The sequence below is a fragment of the Euphorbia lathyris genome, chromosome 4 (assembly GCF_963576675.1).
Source record: "Euphorbia lathyris chromosome 4, ddEupLath1.1, whole genome shotgun sequence".
Taxonomy (NCBI): Eukaryota; Viridiplantae; Streptophyta; class Magnoliopsida; order Malpighiales; family Euphorbiaceae; genus Euphorbia; species Euphorbia lathyris.
Window position 1 is genome coordinate 4,026,676 of NC_088913.1, and position 18,523 is coordinate 4,045,198.

The 18,523-nt window shown below is 32.7% G+C and overlaps 1 protein-coding gene across 1 annotated transcript; it reads left to right on the forward strand.

Moving 5' to 3' along the window:
• Positions 1 to 337: 337 nt before the first annotated feature.
• On the forward strand, positions 338 to 12,924 carry LOC136227028 (putative leucine-rich repeat receptor-like serine/threonine-protein kinase At2g14440). The gene is made up of 9 exons (XM_066015759.1): positions 338 to 422; positions 2,019 to 2,559; positions 5,671 to 6,134; positions 8,046 to 8,184; positions 10,119 to 10,190; positions 11,077 to 11,145; positions 11,858 to 11,929; positions 12,745 to 12,813; positions 12,897 to 12,924. Exons 1-9 carry the CDS (start codon positions 338 to 340, stop codon positions 12,922 to 12,924), a joined length of 1,539 nt encoding a protein of 512 aa, XP_065871831.1.
• Positions 12,925 to 18,523: the final 5,599 nt, after the last annotated feature.

The following is an 18,523-nucleotide window of genomic DNA, read 5'->3' on the forward strand; positions in this document are numbered from 1 at the left end:
GTTCGACTCTTAGGAGCGGCCTCTTGCCAAATAAATTGGCGGGGGAATGCTTGCCCATAGTACACCCTTGTGGTGAGACCCCTCCCCGGACCCTCTGGTTGAAAAAAAAAAGAAGTTTTGAATATTTTTTATTTATTTATTTAACATAAAACCCTATTTTAGTGTGGAAAAAGACAGGCATGACCTAGTCAAGATTATCAATGGAAATGAATATCTATCTCTATTTTCTTGCATAGCCTTTCTTTCCATCTTCGTCTCCTTCATTCCCTCTTCTCTCTCCTCTTTCTTTATCTCTCTAGAAAATTACAGAAAAAAAAAAAAAAAAGAAATAGAAATAATGGATATGATCTTCATCATCTTCCTTTTCCTCTTATGGCTTATTAGCATTTCTCCCCCAGCCCATTCAGTTTCTTCTCCTAGAGGTAACAATTCTTATTATTATTCTCACATTTTTCTTATTTAATTTTCCCCAATTCATATAACATTGCTTTTTCGAATACAAACAAAAAAAGAAAAATGTTTCTTATAATAATTAGTTTCCAAGAAAAAAAAATCCACCCCGAAAGAGGTGATTCCAGGCAGCCCTCCGATCGGAAATGGTCTAGAGGTGCAGTTGCTGCTGCACCCCTAGATTGATCGTAGCTCCGTCGGAGGTGACAATTCATGTTATAATGTGAAAGCCCTTTTATGTTTATAGTATATTTCATATGATTATATAAGATGTAAATAATAATAATAATAATAACAATAATAAAAATAAAAATAATAAATTCGTAACGTATGAGTAGGGTAGAGGTATTTCTGTAAATTGTGTTATCGTGTTGTGCGTGTTAATAGGATTATTTAGTGTTATCGTGTTAAAAAATTTCACATGTTGCCACTACTCCTAATCCACCTCGAAAGAGGTGATTCTAGGCGGCCCTCAGATGGGAAGACGGTCTAGAGGTGCTGTAATTGCACCCCTAGACTTGACAATTCGTGTTGTAGGTGTTATGGTGTGAAAATCATGCAATGTTTAATATATATGTTACATATGATTATATATGATGTAACTGAAAAAACAAATTACAATGGGGTCATATAAGTTGAGGTAGGGGTGTTTTTGTAAAATTGTGTTATCGTGTTGTAGTTGTTAATGTAGTTGTTAATGGGATTATTTATGTGTAAATCGGGTTAAAAGTTGTCACATATTGCTACTACTCCCAATCTCAAGGTTATGGTTGTTTCGGTCTGCTATCTCTTTTAACGCCTCAAAGATTTTATCTTGGCTATTGTCGTCCCTATGTAATCATGAAATAAATAACATTTCTCTTGTTGAGAAATTATACTATACACACGTGTACCACGTTATCCGTGTGCAGAACAGATAATTTAATACAGTGTCATATATTTTATGGTTTAGAGTTTATAAATTATAGTTTAAGGTATGTTTTCTAATGGACTAGGGTTTATATATATTTTGGAGTCTGGAATTTTATATATAGTGTCACCTGTGCGCAAGACCAATAATTTAATATAGTCATATATTTTACGGTTTAAGGTTTATAAAGTATAGTTTAGGGTATGTTTTCTAATGAATTAGGGTTTATATTTTGGAGTCTGAAATTTTATATAAATAATTAACTAAAAATATATATAATTGATTAATTATACAATATTACTCAGTCTCTAATAGATGTCATTTTAGAATTATCAATTTGTTCTTTTGTATATAACGCTTTATATTGTTAATGTGCTTTTGATAAAAAAAAGAAAAAAAATCAAATTTGCCGTTATTTATGGTAAGAGAGAGCAGTAATATCAATGTAAATAATTCTAATTTAGGCATAATAGTTAAAAAGAAATCGATTTTTTTTTTTAAAACTCAGAGAGAAGTATTGAGAGTAAATTAGTGATTTTCATAGTCTAATAAATATTTTATTAGTTTAATTTGGTGAAAAATCTTAGATGGCATCTATTCGATTTTATTGATTAAGGTGTAACGTGTGACATTAAATTATTGGTCTGACTTACCGCAGGTTTTCCTTTAAGTTGTGGTTCATCCGAAGAGCTAACTCAAGGCAACATCACATACATTCCCGACGAAGGTTTCACATTGGTCGGAAACAAATCGGGCATAATAACTAAAGGTTTATTACCTATCTTATCTACACTACGTTACTTTCCCGACAATTCGTCACGAAAATACTGCTACAATTTCCCGGTAATCAAAGGCGGAAAATACCTAGTTAGAACTACTTACTTCTACGGCGGTTTTGATGGGGGCACGAAACCGCCGATTTTCGATCAAATCATTCAAGGAACAAAATGGAGTGTTGTGAATACAACAGAAGATTATTTAAATGGATTAAGCACATATTATGAGATTATAATTCTTGCAACATCTAAAGAACTTAGTGTTTGTGTTGCAAGAAATAAAAGAACAACTTCTTATCCATTCATATCGGCTCTTGAAGTGGAAACTCTTGATGATGCAATGTATAATTCAACTGATTTTTCTAAGTATGCACTTACTAGTATTGCTAGACATACTTTTGGGAGTAAGGAGAACATAATTGGGTAAGTATATCGCTCTCGTTTGCTCGTTTTACGTGTTTTTTGAGGTTTGGAGGAGATTTTTGATGATGTGTCGAGATTAGTATTGGTTACGTCCACTTAGATGATGTCATGTTATTCTAATTATTGATGTGACATTATCTGAGCGGAGGGACTAATACTTGTTCCACTCCCTGAAAGTAAATCGCTCTCGTTTGCTCGTTTTTACGTGTTATTTGAGGTTCGGAGTCATTACTGGTTTCGTCCACTCAGATGATACCACGTCATTCTAGGGAAAATCACACCCATGAGCACTGAATTTTACCCATTTTAACATTGTGGCCACTGAACTTCAATTCTTAACGGTATGACTATTGAACTTTACACTTTTCAACACCGGTGGCCGCTCAACGCCTCAAAACGACCGCTGGCCTCAAAATAAAAAAGTCAAAGAGTTACTGATATTCTAAGGAACTTTAATTCTTGAAAATTTTTATTTTGAGGTTATTTAGATGTTGTTTGGTTAGGGAAGAGATTGGATTTTAGAGAGAGAAAGCTCCAAAAAATGTGATTTTGGAAAATAAAAAATATGGTTTCATGGTAAATGTCGTTCTGAACAACTTTAATTCTTGAATATTTTTGTTTTAAGGTCATTTTGAGGAGTTAGTTAAAGTTGAGTGGCACCGGTGTTAAAAAGTGTAAAGTTCAGTGGTCATGCCGTTAGGAATTGAAGTTCAGTGGCCACATTATTAAAATGAGTAAAGTTCAGTGTCTATGGATGTAATTTACCCTGTCATTCTAATTGTTGCTAATGTGACATTATCTGAGTTGAGGGACCAATACTTGTCCTAGTATATAGTAGAACTTTTTGGTTCGGAGGGAAGGAATGCACGAGATTTGTTGCACCTTGACTGTTGAAATTTGGGAAATTGATACATTCGCGGTTAGTTATGAAACTATTTCTTCGTTTAGGGCGAATTTCAAAATATTTCCTTGTTTATGGTAATTTTGGATCGCCCTGCTGGCCAGAACAGCGGATAAAAAAGGTGCGGAAATTATCTATTAGTCCATTTATCACATATGTGAACTTATATTTCAAGGTACAATTGTACATTGGTCAGCTTACTTAATTAAGGGTTTATACATCCGTAGGCCTCTATACTTATCCAAAAAAGCTAGTTATCCCTCTATGCTTTGAAAACGTAATATTTATCTCTGAACTTATTTAAAGTGACCTCTTGATCTCCTAACATCCACGTGGCGGGCCATGGGTAGATTTGGGATAGGTTGAAATACGTATACTTAGATCATTATGAGTAAATTTAGGAGGGTAATGAATACTTTTAAATAGTCATTAGATCACTCTAAATAAGTTCAAGGAGTAAATAGATTATTTTCAAAGTATAGAAGGGACGACTTTTTTTTAGACAAGTACATGGACTAAAAATGTATCAAAGCAAGTTCGCGGGTATGACAGACAGACATATTGAAATTGGTCTGCCTTTATGACCGGCAAGGAGAGACAAAATCACCATATATACAGAAATAGTTTGAAATCCACTTTAAGTGAAGAAATTCTTCGATAATTATCCACAAATGTGTCAATTTCTCCATCCCGTGAAGAGCGATAATGGAATGGTCTCGGTCTATGTGGACCCAACAAGTGAACAACACACACATAATATGACAATTATCCGAGAGAAAATTTAGAATATTACAGGAGTAATACACCAATCACCTCTTATGAAATTTTATAAAGTACTATTTTTATTGGGTGAGTGTATTAATCTCGGAGTACAGTAAAATTTGAGACCGAACTCGTTGTTGGGGTTAAATGCATAATTGGTCACTGAACTTATATGGTTGTCTCAAAATGGTCACCAAACTTCAATTTGTCTCAATAAAATCACTCAATTTTGAGCTTTGTCTCAATTAGGTCACTCTGCCGATTTCAGTGATTAAAAAGCATCAGAATATGATATAGATGACACGTCAGTATGAGTCAACTCAGATCTCTAATCGAACCGGCACATGACATCCATGTATGTGTCACCTGGCTATAATGTGAAGGTTATTTTTATGAAAAAAATAATTTAAGTTTTTTTTCTTCATAAAAATAACTAACAAGTGGCTGCCACATTTCGTTTCGGTCAAAAATCGGAGTTGACTTATGTTGATGTGTCACCTATGTTATTATTTCGATGCATTTTAACCACTAAAATCGGCGGAGTGAGTGATCATTTTGAAGTTGAGTGACCATTTTAAAACAACCATATAAATTCAATGACCAATGGTACATTTAACTCCTGGGTTGTTACTCTAATAAGTATATGGCATTTTTCTAAGGGAAAATTTTAGAATACTCCTGAAGTAATACATCTGTCATGAAGTCTTATACACTATTATTTTGATCGCTCGGATGTATTGCTCCTGTAGTACACTAAAATTTAGGTTTAATACCTTACCAGCCCCTCCAAGTTGTTCCAATCCTGTAACTAATCTCTGAACTTAGATTTGTGACAACTAATCCCTCAACTTGCTTATTTAGAACTAATAACCCCTCAGATTGCTCAATTGGAATAAATAACTCCAAAAGTTGCTTATTTAGAATAAATAACCCCTAAATCCTAAAAAATATTCAACATAATATTACATCAGAAATAAAAGATTTCAAAATATCGGTTACTACATCTTACTAATCTACTGATGCATTAACTAAATGGTAAAAAAAAACTCCCGAAATAACCTATTTCAGGGGCTATTTGTTCCAAATAAGCAAGTTGATGGAGTTAGTTGTCACAAGTCTAAGTTTTGGGGTCAGTTGCAGTATCGGGACAACTTAGGGGGGCTAGGAAGGTATTAAGCCTAAAATTTACCGAACTTTAGTTTGCTTCTCTAATATACAGTATTTTTCACATGGAACCTGATGACAACGTGAATTTCATTCACCGTTAGATGTAGGCTGATTAAATCTAAGTCTTGGGATGCTTTGAATCTCCATCTTAGGATTTTAATTAGCATACATCTAACGGTGAATGACCAAATTCACCGTGGTCATTAGAGTCCATGTGAACACTACTGATCTAATATAAGTATATACTGATGGTGAGAATGTATGCAAAACGTTGAACCTAGATTTCCAGATGATCAATTCAGCCGGTTTTGGCAGCCATTCACAGACGAAAACGCGATCACAACGAGCAAATCGAGCGTCAACCCATTAGATTTTTGGAACCTCCCACCAGCAGAAGTGTTCAAGACAGGAATAACAAGCAAAACAGGGAAGAAACTGAGCATACAATGGCCAACAAGTTCACTTCCAAACACAAAATACTATGTGGCATTATATTTCCAAGATGACAGGAATCCAGGGCCAGAAAGTTGGAGAGTTTTAAGCATTTCTATAAATGGAAGACCATTTTATGGGAACTTAAATGTGACAACAAAAGGAGTTAATGTTTATGCAAAAGAATGGCCACTTTCAGGGATGACTCAGATAACTTTGACTTCAGCTGAGAATATGAATGTTAGTCCTCTTGTTAATGCTGGTGAAATCTTTCAAATTGTGCCTCTTGCTGGAAGGACTCTTACTAAAGATGGTATGTATGTGTAATTACACACTAAAAAGATATTATTTGTGTCGTATTTGTTCACGGGTTCGGGTATTTGACTATAGGGACGGAGACTGGGGTGTTAGAGGGGGCCTTGGGGGTCCCATCGTGTGGAACCACCCCAAATAGGGGTGGTTTCGACCCCTGTATTGGTCGAAAAAGATTTAAATGGGACCTTGGGAGTCCCGTCCCCTGTCTGGCCAAATGGGGGTTTGGGGTGTAAGACGACATCCTCAAAATTATTTGTTGAGAAAAATTTGTTTAAAAAAGATGTAAAATGAGGTCTTGGGGTCCCGTCCTCCGGAACCATCCCTATAGTCAGTGGTTTTGACCTTATGTCTCTGGCATATTGGGAGTTTGGGGTGTAAGACGGTCTCCTCAAAATGATCTGTTGAGAAAATTTTGGTTCAAAAAGATTTAAAATGGGGCCTCAGGGGTCCCACCCTCTGGAACCACCCTTATCAACGGTTGTTCCGACCCCCTATATGTGGCAGAACGAGGGCGTTTTGGATGCAAGATGGTCCCCTCCGGAATGATCTGTTGAGAAAAAATTGGTTTAAAAAGATGTAAAATAGGACTGAAAAAAAAACCCCAAAAGGTGTAGTTAGATCTTACATTGTGCAAAAAAAATATAAGCAGGTGTATAATTAGCTCGTCCACTGGAGCAGTCCTGTATTTGCCACTGCTCACCTAGAGCTGTGTCTAATGGGTTGAGTTTGAATTGAAAAAATTGACATTAGACTCGTCCTAGTGTAAATCTGTCTATTCTTGTGTTGGGCTTGGGATTTATATAAATAGGACAGACCTGACTCGGTTCGGCTTGGTTCGACCTAATTTAGTAATATTAATTATATATTAGATTTAATATATCAGACTTCTGAAATTGGTAAAAAAAGGATTTTTGACTCAGTGAATTTGCATAGTGACCAATTAATATCATGAACTTGATTAAAGTGATATAAATTTTAATTTAGTCAAATCATTTTTTGTCGGTCACATGGATTTAGAGGGTTAATTATGTTTTTTTTTAACTAAGTTCAGGGAGCTAATAATATACTACATAAATTCAGAGAGGCAATCAGATTACTGGGCCAAATTCAGGGGTTTCTGATGTATTAAATTTATATATTATACGGTAATGTTTAGTTGGATGGTAACTGATTAAATAAGTTTTGCCAGTCACCGACCAAGTGAAAAAATATAAGGAGTTAGGCTTATTTGGGCGGCTAAGGATTCGAATTTTAAATCCAAGCTTAGCCGCACTTGGGCCTAAATTGATAACGTGTTGAGTTAGGTTTGGGTTGAGTTTTATTAGGTTTAAACATAGCTGAACCCAATCTATGAATAGATCTATTTGTCTGGAATAAAATAATATACATTAGTTTGTTCCGAATCGTGTCACATGGTACACTTTGATTGGTTGATTGGTCAGGACGTACGTTCCTAACGTAAACCAAAATTATCATACGGGCAGTTATCAAAATATTGGTAGTTATATGACATAATCAGTATAACCTAAATTGAAGTTTTCGTATCAACTCGGTTTAGAAATTGACAAAATTTGATAAATTAGCTCTATGAATTTTAGAACTTAGTTTATACGTATCTAAATTTCAATTTTAACTAAACTAATTATGTCTGTCAAATTGAAATTTAGATACGTATAAACTAAGTTCTAAAATTCATAGAGCTAATTTATCAAATTTTGTCAATTTATAAATCATTTTAACTTTTAATTCGTCGTGTGGTCAATTTACAAGTTACACGTACAAGATTCACATCCATCAAATGATCTGAAAGCTATGTTACACTGAGTCTCTTCTTCATTAGCATTTCTACGTTTTGTGTTCATTTCCGTGCTATGGTGAAACTTAATTTGTGGTATTGATGTTGTGAAAGCTTTGGCAATGGAAGATTTGGCAAGAAGTTTAGACAATCCACCATCAGATTGGAGTGGAGATCCTTGCTTGCCTCCTCAGAACTCATGGACTGGTGTTGAATGTTCACAAAACTCTACTTATGCTAGAGTTGTTTCTTTGTAAGTTCATTTCTAACTTTATTTAAAGCCGGTATGTTTTATCTACTGTTTGATGTTACGGTTTGAAAAAAAAAAACTGTTTTCCAAAAAGCAGGAAATTCGTGCTTTTGTAAAAGACAAACAGGAGATCACTAATCAAACACCTAAAATTCTCCATTTTGAGGTGAAAAGACAAAAATGAGCATAAAAAGGAGCAACCAAACACTCCCTAAATGTCAAACAATATTTTAGCTAGATTCAAATTCATATAGTTATATAATTTACGGTACACTTTACCTTGTCAGTGACTGGTCAAATTAATAAGTCTAGATCGAACAGTAACTGACTAGGTAAAAATAGTGATGGTTGGAAATGGTTTTAATAAGATTTAATAGGTTAAATGCATCATTGGGCACTGAATTTATATGGTTGTCTCAAAATGGTTACTCAACCTCATTTTGTCTCAATAAAATCACTCAACTTTGAGCTTTATCTTGATTAGGCCACTAGCGATTTCAGTGATTAAAAAGGTCTGAAATGATGATACAGGTGACACGTCAACATGAGTCAACTCATATCTCTAACTGAAATAACATATGATATCCACGTATGTACCACCTGACTATCACGTGTTAATTATTTTTATGAAAAACAAAAACAAAATTTAGTTTTTTTTCATAAAAATAACTGCCACGTGGCTGCCACGTTTAGTTTCGGCTAGAGACCCGAGTTGAGTCATGTTGACGTGTCATTATTTCGATGATTTTAACCACTAAAATCAGTAACGTGACCTAATTGAGACAAAACTTCAAATTGAGTGATTTTATTGAAATAAATTGAAGTCGAGTGACCATTTTGAGATAACTATATAAGTTTAGTAACCAATGGTACATTTAACCCAAGATTTAATGCATATTTATCCCCGGTCCAAAACTCCAACTGCCCCCTGAAGATTCAAAAGTTTCAAATGAATTCATATTCTTGTCCAATTGTATTCAGTAACTCTCTATTATTGTCCAATTACATTCAATAACCTCTTATTTTTACCCAATTAAATTCAATAACCCCAAAATATCAACTGACTTGTGAACTTTCAAAAGTTCTTAATTATTTATCAATTTGACATTTTCTTTTTGACACGTGGCGGAATGTGTCTCTTATTTTTTGAATCCAACAAATTTTCTTGAGAAATAGAGGTTATTAAATGCAATCGGATAAAAATAAGAGGTTATTTGGAACTTTTGAAAATCCAGAAAGACAATTGAAGTTTTGAGCTAAATACACGAGAAAACAGGTGTATTAGACCTTTTATGGGTTTAATGCACCATTGGTCACTGAACTTACATAGTTATCTCAAAACAGTCACTCAACTTCAATTTGTCTCAATAAAATCACCCAATTTTGAGTTTTGTCTCAATTAGGTAACTATGACGATTTAGTGATTAAAAAACATCGGAACGATGATATAAGTGATACATCAATATGAGACAACTCATATTTCTAACCGAAATGACACATGACATCCACATATGCGTCACCTGACTATCACATGTTGATTATTTTCATGAAAAAAAATAATTAAATTTATTTTTTTCATAAAAATACCAGACATGTGGCTGTCACATTTCGTTTCGGTCAGAGATTTGAGTTAACTCATGTTGACGTGTCACCCACGTCATTATTTCGATGCGTTTTAACCACTAAAATTGACGGAGTGACCTGATTGAGACAAAACTCAAAATTGTGTAATTTTATCAAGACAAATTGAAGTTGAGTGACCATTTTAAAACAACCATATAAGTTCAGTGACCAATGATGCATTTAAAATATCTCTACCGTTATCCATCAAGAACAATATTTTTACGCCTAACGTTATAAATGGTACAATTAAGACGATAATGAATTAATTTCAAAGATAATTAGCAATTATTATATTTTTGTTGTTTGCATTATAGGGACCTTACAAATATGGGAGTATCTGGGACATTGACACCAAGCATAGACAATTTAAGTGCTCTTGATCATCTGTAAGTAAAATAATCGTCTTACTTACTCATTCCGTTTCATAATGTTTACGTTTAAGATTAATGCACAAAAATTAAGAAATATAATTAATTTTAATGAAAATATTTTATTATTTTTTATTAATTTCATCCCCTAATTAAATTTTAGGGTTAAATGCAAAAATACCTTTAACGTTTTGAGTCAGAAGTAATTTTACCCCTAACGTCTGAAATGGCGGCGTTTGAAACCAAGAGCAATTTTACCCCTAATATTGATAAATTGGGTCAATTTCAGACAGTATTACAAAATATAGATATTTTTGTTCCTTATTCTGCACCAATTACATAACAATTCTTTCTAAAAAAGATTTCATGTTTTTTTTTTAATTTAATAATAGAATTAGAGATTAATATTTATAAATTTGGTGAATTTTTGAATTTGTGTCTAATTCGTACAAAAACACAGTATATTTTTTTATTATTTTTTTTCACATTCCAATATATGTTTGTGATTTGTTATTGATAAAATGACGCAAATGTGAAGTATAGATGACAGGATTCATGACCGAGAAGATAATTTGATGAATTATTTCTCAAATTGACCCAATTTATCAATGTTAGGAGTAAAATTGCTCTTGGTTTCCAACGTTGGGGGTAAAATTGCTCCTGACCCAAAACATTAGGGGTATTTTTTGCACCTTAACCCTAAATTTTATCTATTCCCAAAATAAAAAGATAACTTAAATAGGGATATATTTGGTAAAACATCAATTAATGTACATGGATTGAATCAAAACGTCATATATTATGAAATAAAAAAAATCTCTTAAAAGACAAATATTATAGATCGAATTGAGTAATTAATTATTCTGGTATAATTTAATTTGATTAATAATGTTTTTTTTTTCAGTTGGCTGGGTGATAACAATCTCTCAGGTCCAATTCCAAACATGGGTTCATTGTCGGGACTACAAACATTGTAAGTACCTTAATTATGCAAAAAAACGATAATTAAAACCCTCAACTTTTACGTGTTTTAATGATTAAGTCCTTAATTAATTATTTTTTTTATATTGAACTCTGGATTATTGATAATGTTATGGATCCGGACTTTATTTAATTTTTCAATTGAGTTTGGACGACACCTGCCGTTAAGGGATTCGGCTTGTTGACGTGGACATCTTTATCGACAAATAAAAAAATAAGTTCTTGACCAAATGAGAGAGAGTAAAAAGTAAAAAGAATTTACAGAATTTCCAGTAGGTTCTCCTATGCTGGAAATCAAGCTGCTGGAAATGGATTTTGGTGTTATAGGAGAATATCGATTTGGTAATTCGAATTCTGGAAATCGCGAAATGGGAGAGGAGAAGATTGAGCTTGGAGAACCTACTAGAAATTGATTTCTGTAAATTCTTTATTTGTCTACAGCAACAGGCCGAATCGCCCTAATGAAGATTGTTGCCCAAACTCGGCGGAAAAGTTAAATAAATATCAGATCTATAACAAAATCGATTATCAATGGCTCAATGTGGAAATATAAATGGATTAAAGGCTTGATCTTTAAAATAGATAAAGTTCAAGGGCTTAAATATTTTTTTTCCATTATCATTTAGCTAATTAACCTTTTAATTAACTAATTAATCTGTAATTAATTAACTTGTACTAATGCTATTTTCCACATGATTATGAAGGCACTTAGAGAATAACCAGCTTGGAGGACCAATCCCTAATTCTTTAGGACAGCTCAAAGTGCTTCATGAGCTGTAAGTACAATTTAAATGCAAATTTAGGTTTAACGCTCTAATTTTTCGCATAACGGATAAGTATTTACGGTCTGTTTAGTTTAACTATTGTTATTTACTGTTTCGGATAAAACAACAAAAAAAAAAAAACTATAAAAAAGAGAACCAAGGGGACAATTAGGTTGAATACATATAATTAACCTTTAACGTAATTTCGCTCTTGATCAATACAAAATGTACAAAAATAACAAACATTTAAATTTTTTTGTAAATTTTTCGGGAAAATAAAATTCATATGAAAGGGTTAATTTGACCGTTCGACTTTGATTATTGGATGTATTTTTGTCGGAAGATATCAATTTAGTTTAAAACATGACATATTGTGTTGGAATAGTAACCAAAATGTACATGAGTTATAATTATTGGTGATCTATTAACACGTGATTATTTCTGATGTTGATACGTGTTATTTTAGATTAATGTGACGATAGATATCAAGTTAAATGACCAAATTGAATTCAACTGCTCGTTTTTTAACAAATTAAAACACGTAGGTAAAATTGATCCGACGAATAGTTAAAGGTTACTTAGCTCTTCTCTGGATAGGTTGAGGGCATTAGTACGTGTGAGTTTTACTTTTCTTGTTTGTTGTTTACTCCAAATAGTAGATATAAAAAAGAGTTTTTTTTTAAAATAAATTAGAAACAACTGTTGATAGCCATTTTATAAGAAAAATTAGTTAATATCTAACAGATAACAATAACAGTTACCAGACATAATCTATTTCCTTGTGAATTTTGAGCTAATTGTACATAGTTGTTTTCTATCACGTGCAGATATCTCCAAAACAACCAACTTACCGGCAAAATCCCAGCTTCACTAAGGAGAAACGACTTAGATCTTCAGTAAGAAAAAAGAAATAATGAATTAATATTTTCTCTAATATATATAATTGGTATTAAGGTTGATTCTATTTTTATTATTACAGGGTAACCGGTAATAATCTAGCTGCTTGAATAAGGAAAATTAACTTCAAGTGGAGGACCAAAACAGTGGTGGAGCGAGAGGGAGAACAAGGGTTCATTGTGCCACCAGCCACCGATATCTATCTATCTTGAGAGGGGTCATTCCAGGGGACGACTCTGTGTTTTGAAAGAGATTCTGAAAATAATGCAATTGTATTTTCATACCCTTTTTCCTGACTCCACCATTAAATCGGAAGAAGAAAATTATACACGACAAGGTTTTATTTATGCACATATGTAATTAAGTAGTCTAATTAGGATTCTAATTGGGATTTTTTTTTCTACTTGTGGAATAGCTAGCATATGAATATAAAACCATGGATTTCATTTTCTTCGCATCCATTTCAATTCTTCGGTAGCTTTTAGTTAGTTTGTACACATGAATCTAATGAATTAGTTCGAAGTTGATCAGATACTTTTTAGATGTTTTTTTAATTGAAGTTTACTTTTTATATCCTCGAATTTGAAATGTCTAGGTTTAGAGGTTGAAATTGTAAAGGGTAGCAATATGGGAGAATTAACAATTTTATAGGAATGAATGTATATAAAAATATGCACGTGACGGATATGAGATGGGAAAAACATTCATAATCTATAATAGAAGTCTCCGTTTCAATTTTCGTAAGTAATACGAACAAAGTGAAAAATGCACCCCATGTGTTATCACTCCTAGTTGTTATTAAGTTTAGATGATTACTAGGGTTAGATTGCCATCAACAAGGTAGAGATTCTTGGTTCTCGTCGAAGCTTTGTCCTGATAGCTAGTGACTGTAAATATCTAAAAAAAACACGAGGTAAGGATGAAGAACCTTTCATCCTCGAAGTTCAAACGAGGACATGGATGGAGACCGAGCTTGAATATTGGAACAAGGTGTTAACGAGCTGAATCGAGACCGAGCTTGAATAGGCTCGATATTAACTTGTTAATATCTGGAATCAAGCTTTAACCAGATTCATCGATCATATATGCATAAAATAAGTAGTATAGGAGATTTAAAAAAAATACTTTATAACACATTCCATATAAGTCTAAAAGATTTATAAAAGAAAAACAATCACACGCCATGATCGAGTTCCAAGAATAGTAGCTGCTATTAGTGACCGAAAAAGACAAACTCACAAATCTTTAATGGTCTTGTTATCAGTGTGGTTGAGTATGGATGATAACTGCTAGTACTACTGGTGTGGATAGAAAACTTAGAAAAGGAGAAGCGAATTATGCATTACGGTTTGTATTTAACTTTAAATTCCTAATTTTTGAACTAGTCAAATCCTAAAGAAGTCATTAAGTGTTTTTTTTAGAGTAAATTATAATCATAGCTCCTAAATTTTATATTTATTTTTATTATGACCTCTAAACTTTAAAAATGAAACATTTTGACCCTTCAACTTTACATTTTAATAACACAATGACCCTTTTTAATGTTGATCAATATGATCACTCTAATAGCAGGTAATCCTTCATGATAGAACTAGTAGAAATAATATTCTGAGCAATTTTGATTCTTGATTTTTTTTTAAAGTTTATTTAGGTGTTGTTCGGTTGGTAGAGAGAAAGTGGTTGTTTATAGAGAAAAAAACAAAAAAAATGCGATTTGAAAAATTAAAAATGATGGTTCCATAAGAAATATAGTTCTCTACGACTTTAATTCTTGGATTTTTCATTTTGATATTATAGTTGTCCTTTTAACATGGTCAATGTTAAAAGGGACCATTATGTTAGTAAAATGTAAAGTTTAGGGGTCATAATGTTCGATTTTAAGTTTAGAAGTCATAATGAAAGTAAATGCAAAGTTCACGGGTCATGTAATCTACTTTTTTATTTGAATCTTTGTAAATTGGTGAAATCGTAAAGTTATATTTGAATCTTTCCAATAAAAAATACAATCCAAATTAATAAAAATAATCTAAATAACTAAATAATAATTTTATTGAATGAGAAAATAGTTTTTCTTTCAATAATAATATCATAGAAATACCAAATGAATTTGGTCATTCACTGTTAGATCTAGACTTATTAGAATAATGTGGTGGAGATTCAAACCATCCTAAGGTTAAAATTTAATAAGCCTGGATCTAACGGTGAATGATCAAATTCATTTGATCATTCAGGGTCCATGTGAGCATGGATTAAATGCATCATTGGTCACTGAATTTACATGGTTGTCTCAAAATGGTCACTCAAATTCAATGTCTCAATAAAATCACTCAACTTTGAGTTTTGTCTCAATTAGGTCACTCCGCCGATTTTAGTGGTTAAAACGCATCGAAATAATGACATGAATGGCACGTCAACATGAATTAACTCAAATCTCTGACCGAAACGAAATGTGGCAGTCACATATCGGATATTTTTATGAAAAAACTAAATTTTATTTATTTTTTCATAAAACTAATTGACACGTGATAACCAGGTGACGCATATGTGGATGTCATGTGTCATTTCGGTTAAAAATATGAGTTGTCTCATATTGACATGTCACTTATGTCATTATTCCGATGTTTTTTAATCACTGAAATCGTTAGAGTGACCTAATTGATACAAAACTCAAAGTTGAGTGATTTTATCGAGACAAATTGAAGTTGAGTGACCATTTTGAGATAACCATATAAATTCAGTGACTAATGGTGCATTTAACCTAGGGATAAGTACAAAAAAAATACTTGTGGTATACCGGATTTGCGAACTCGGCCCTGTGGTTTGTTTTTTTACAAACGGAGGTCTGTGCTAAACGCTGTTAACAAACAGAGGCAAAATTAACTAACGGTGTTAAAATTGAAAGATAAAAGAGTTAATTAAGTCCTTCTATTTATTTTATAAATTAACCCCCTAATTATCTAATTATTACAAATAAATCCCAAAATTAAAAATAAAAATAAAAAATACCATCTTTTCCATATCTTTTTCATTTTTTATTTTCTTTCTTCTTTCTCTCTCTCCTCTCTCCCCTCTTTTCTTCTTCTTCTTCTTCCTCCTTTCCTCTTCTTCTCTTCTTCTTCCTCCTCTCCTCTCCTCTCCTCTTCGGATTTTCAATCCATCTTCCAATTTCCAATTTCCAATTTCCATTGATGAAACTTTAGTTCCATTTCCAAAAAAAAAAAAGAAATGAAACTTTCAATTAATTTCTTCAGAATTCTACCATTTATTTTAGCCTTTTCCATTACCACACAAGCTCAGCCCACTTATCTCTACCACATCTGCCCAAACGCCACCGTTTTTGCCAGAAACAGCACTTACCAGACCAATCTCAACTTAACCCTCTCTTCTCTTTCTTTAAACGCAAATCGGAGTACCGTATTCTATAACACCTCTGCCGGACGAGACCCTAACGATGTCTTTGGCCTTTTTCTCTGCCGTGGCGATGTTACCACTGAAATTTGCCAAAATTGTGTAACATCGGCCGTGCCGGAAATCAGCCAACGCTGCCCCGTCGAGGAAGATGGGGTGGTATGGTACAATGAATGCCTTTTACGGTACTCGAAACAATCGATTGTCTCGAGAATGAGCGACTCGCCGGCGGTGTATTTGGTGAATATGCAGAATATCAGTAATCAGAATGTTTTCAATAGTCTACTGGCGACGAGTATGAGAGATGCAGCGGCTAGGGCCGCCACTGGTACCAGGAGGGAAGAAGTTTGCGGTTAAACAGGAGGAGGAGGAGAGAAGAGAGTGGAAAAAGAAAAGAAAATAAAAAATGAAAAAGAAATGAGAAGATGATATTTTTTTATTTTTATTTTTGATTTTGAGATTTATTTGTGATAATTAGATAATTAGGGGGTTAATTTATAAAATAAAATAAATATAAGGACTTAATTAACTCTTTTTTCTTTGAATTTTAACACCGTTTATCAATTTTGCCTCTGTTTGCTAACGGCGTTTAGCACAGACCTCTGTTTGTAAAAAAAAAACCACAGGATCGAGTTCGCAAATCCGATATACCATAGGCATTTTTTTTGTACTTATCCCTTTAACCTATGTGAGCACTCTTGTATAGAAATAATAATAATATTAAAAATATATATGTTTGAAAATTATAAAATAATTTTATCAATATTAGATAATGATGACCTTAGACCTTCAGAGTTGATGAAGTACATAAGCCGAGGTTACTACCATCCAGTCGCTGAATCTGTGTTGGAGGAGGCTCCCGAGGTACACTCTGATACTAAAGTTAGTAAGAGTATAGATGTAGAAAAATAAAGTAGTGAGAGAGAAAGGAGAGAGCTATACCTTCCTTTTATAGGGGTATTTATAGTGAGTATGGTAGGCTTAGAGAACCTTGCTTGTATTGGGTTTGATTAGTTTGGGCCTCGTGGACCGCCTTTGATCCACATTCCTCATCATTAAATATATAAAAATATCGTTTCACGATTTTTTAACTTTTTGTAAAAAGCTCCATAATAATTTTGTTTCATAAAGCGCTAAACACTGTTTCGAAAAGCTAAAACAAACATGCTCTTAAAGTACTAATATCAGTATGGTCATTATTTTATAGGATAAGATGTCAAAATAGGCATATGGTTTTTGGAAAAGTATCAATTTAGGTCTCACGTACAAAATAACACTAATATGTTCTTAACATTTAAAAATAGTAACAATTTAGGCATCGATAACAGAACATGACACATCATTCATATTAATCCATTAAGTTCTAATTTCTATCTCCATATACAATTGACAGAACTTAACAGAGTAATATGAATGAATCGTCATGTTCTGTTATCGATGTCTAAATTAGTACTCTTTTTTAAACGTTAAGCCTATATTGAAATCATTTTGTACATGGAGGCTAAGATGGTGTTTGTTTCAGCTTTTCAGATAAGCGTTTAGCGTTTCACTCCAAACCGCAGGAAATATAGCGGTTGGTTAGGTTTATATAACCACAACGTTTAGCATTTTCTTTGAAAACTGCAGCGTTTTGGAGCTTTTCACGAAAAGCTAATATTTGGAACTTTTCATAAACAGTTGTTTGTAGTTTTTGTTATTGAAAAAATTATCTTTCTTATTTTCATAAAATAGGTTTCTCTTTAACATTATTTATATTTCTACAACATAATTATCGGGAGAACAATATTTTGTTGCATTCACTAAATTCTTTTTATTTTTTATATGGATTATTTTTATTAATTTGTGTAACATATTTTTTATTTTATAATAGCATAATGTGCAAAAATACCCCTAACGTTTATAGTTACGAGCAATTTTGTTCGTCACGTCTAAAATGGTGCAATTATATCCTTAAAATTGGCAACCAATAGCAATTTTACCTCTAACATTGACAAGTTGGATCGATTTGATTCATCAAATTGTCTTCTTGATCATAAATATTATCATCTACATTTCACATGTGTATCATTAATAACAAATCACAAATATATAATTCTTTTGTTGATTAATTTAAAACATGTCCATATTAATTTTAAAATTAAACAACGATCGTTCAATATAATTTTACCAAACATTAATAATTAAACAGTTAATAGCAACTACAACAGCTTACTTCCCTCGAAACCATAGGCTATGTTTGCAAACCGAATTTAGAATAACTCAGGCTCGATTCGTTAATGTCTTTAGCAATTTGAACCGAAC

Coding starts and splice junctions, on each gene's coding strand:
- LOC136227028 (XM_066015759.1), top strand. CDS start 338: ATGGATATGATCTTCATCATCTTCCTTTTCCTCTTATGGCTTATTAGC. Junction 8,185..10,118: donor TATGCTAGAGTTGTTTCTTT/GTAAGTTCATTT, acceptor TTTGCATTATAG/GGACCTTACAAATATGGGAG. Junction 12,814..12,896: donor AGAAACGACTTAGATCTTCA/GTAAGAAAAAAG, acceptor TTATTATTACAG/GGTAACCGGTAATAATCTAG.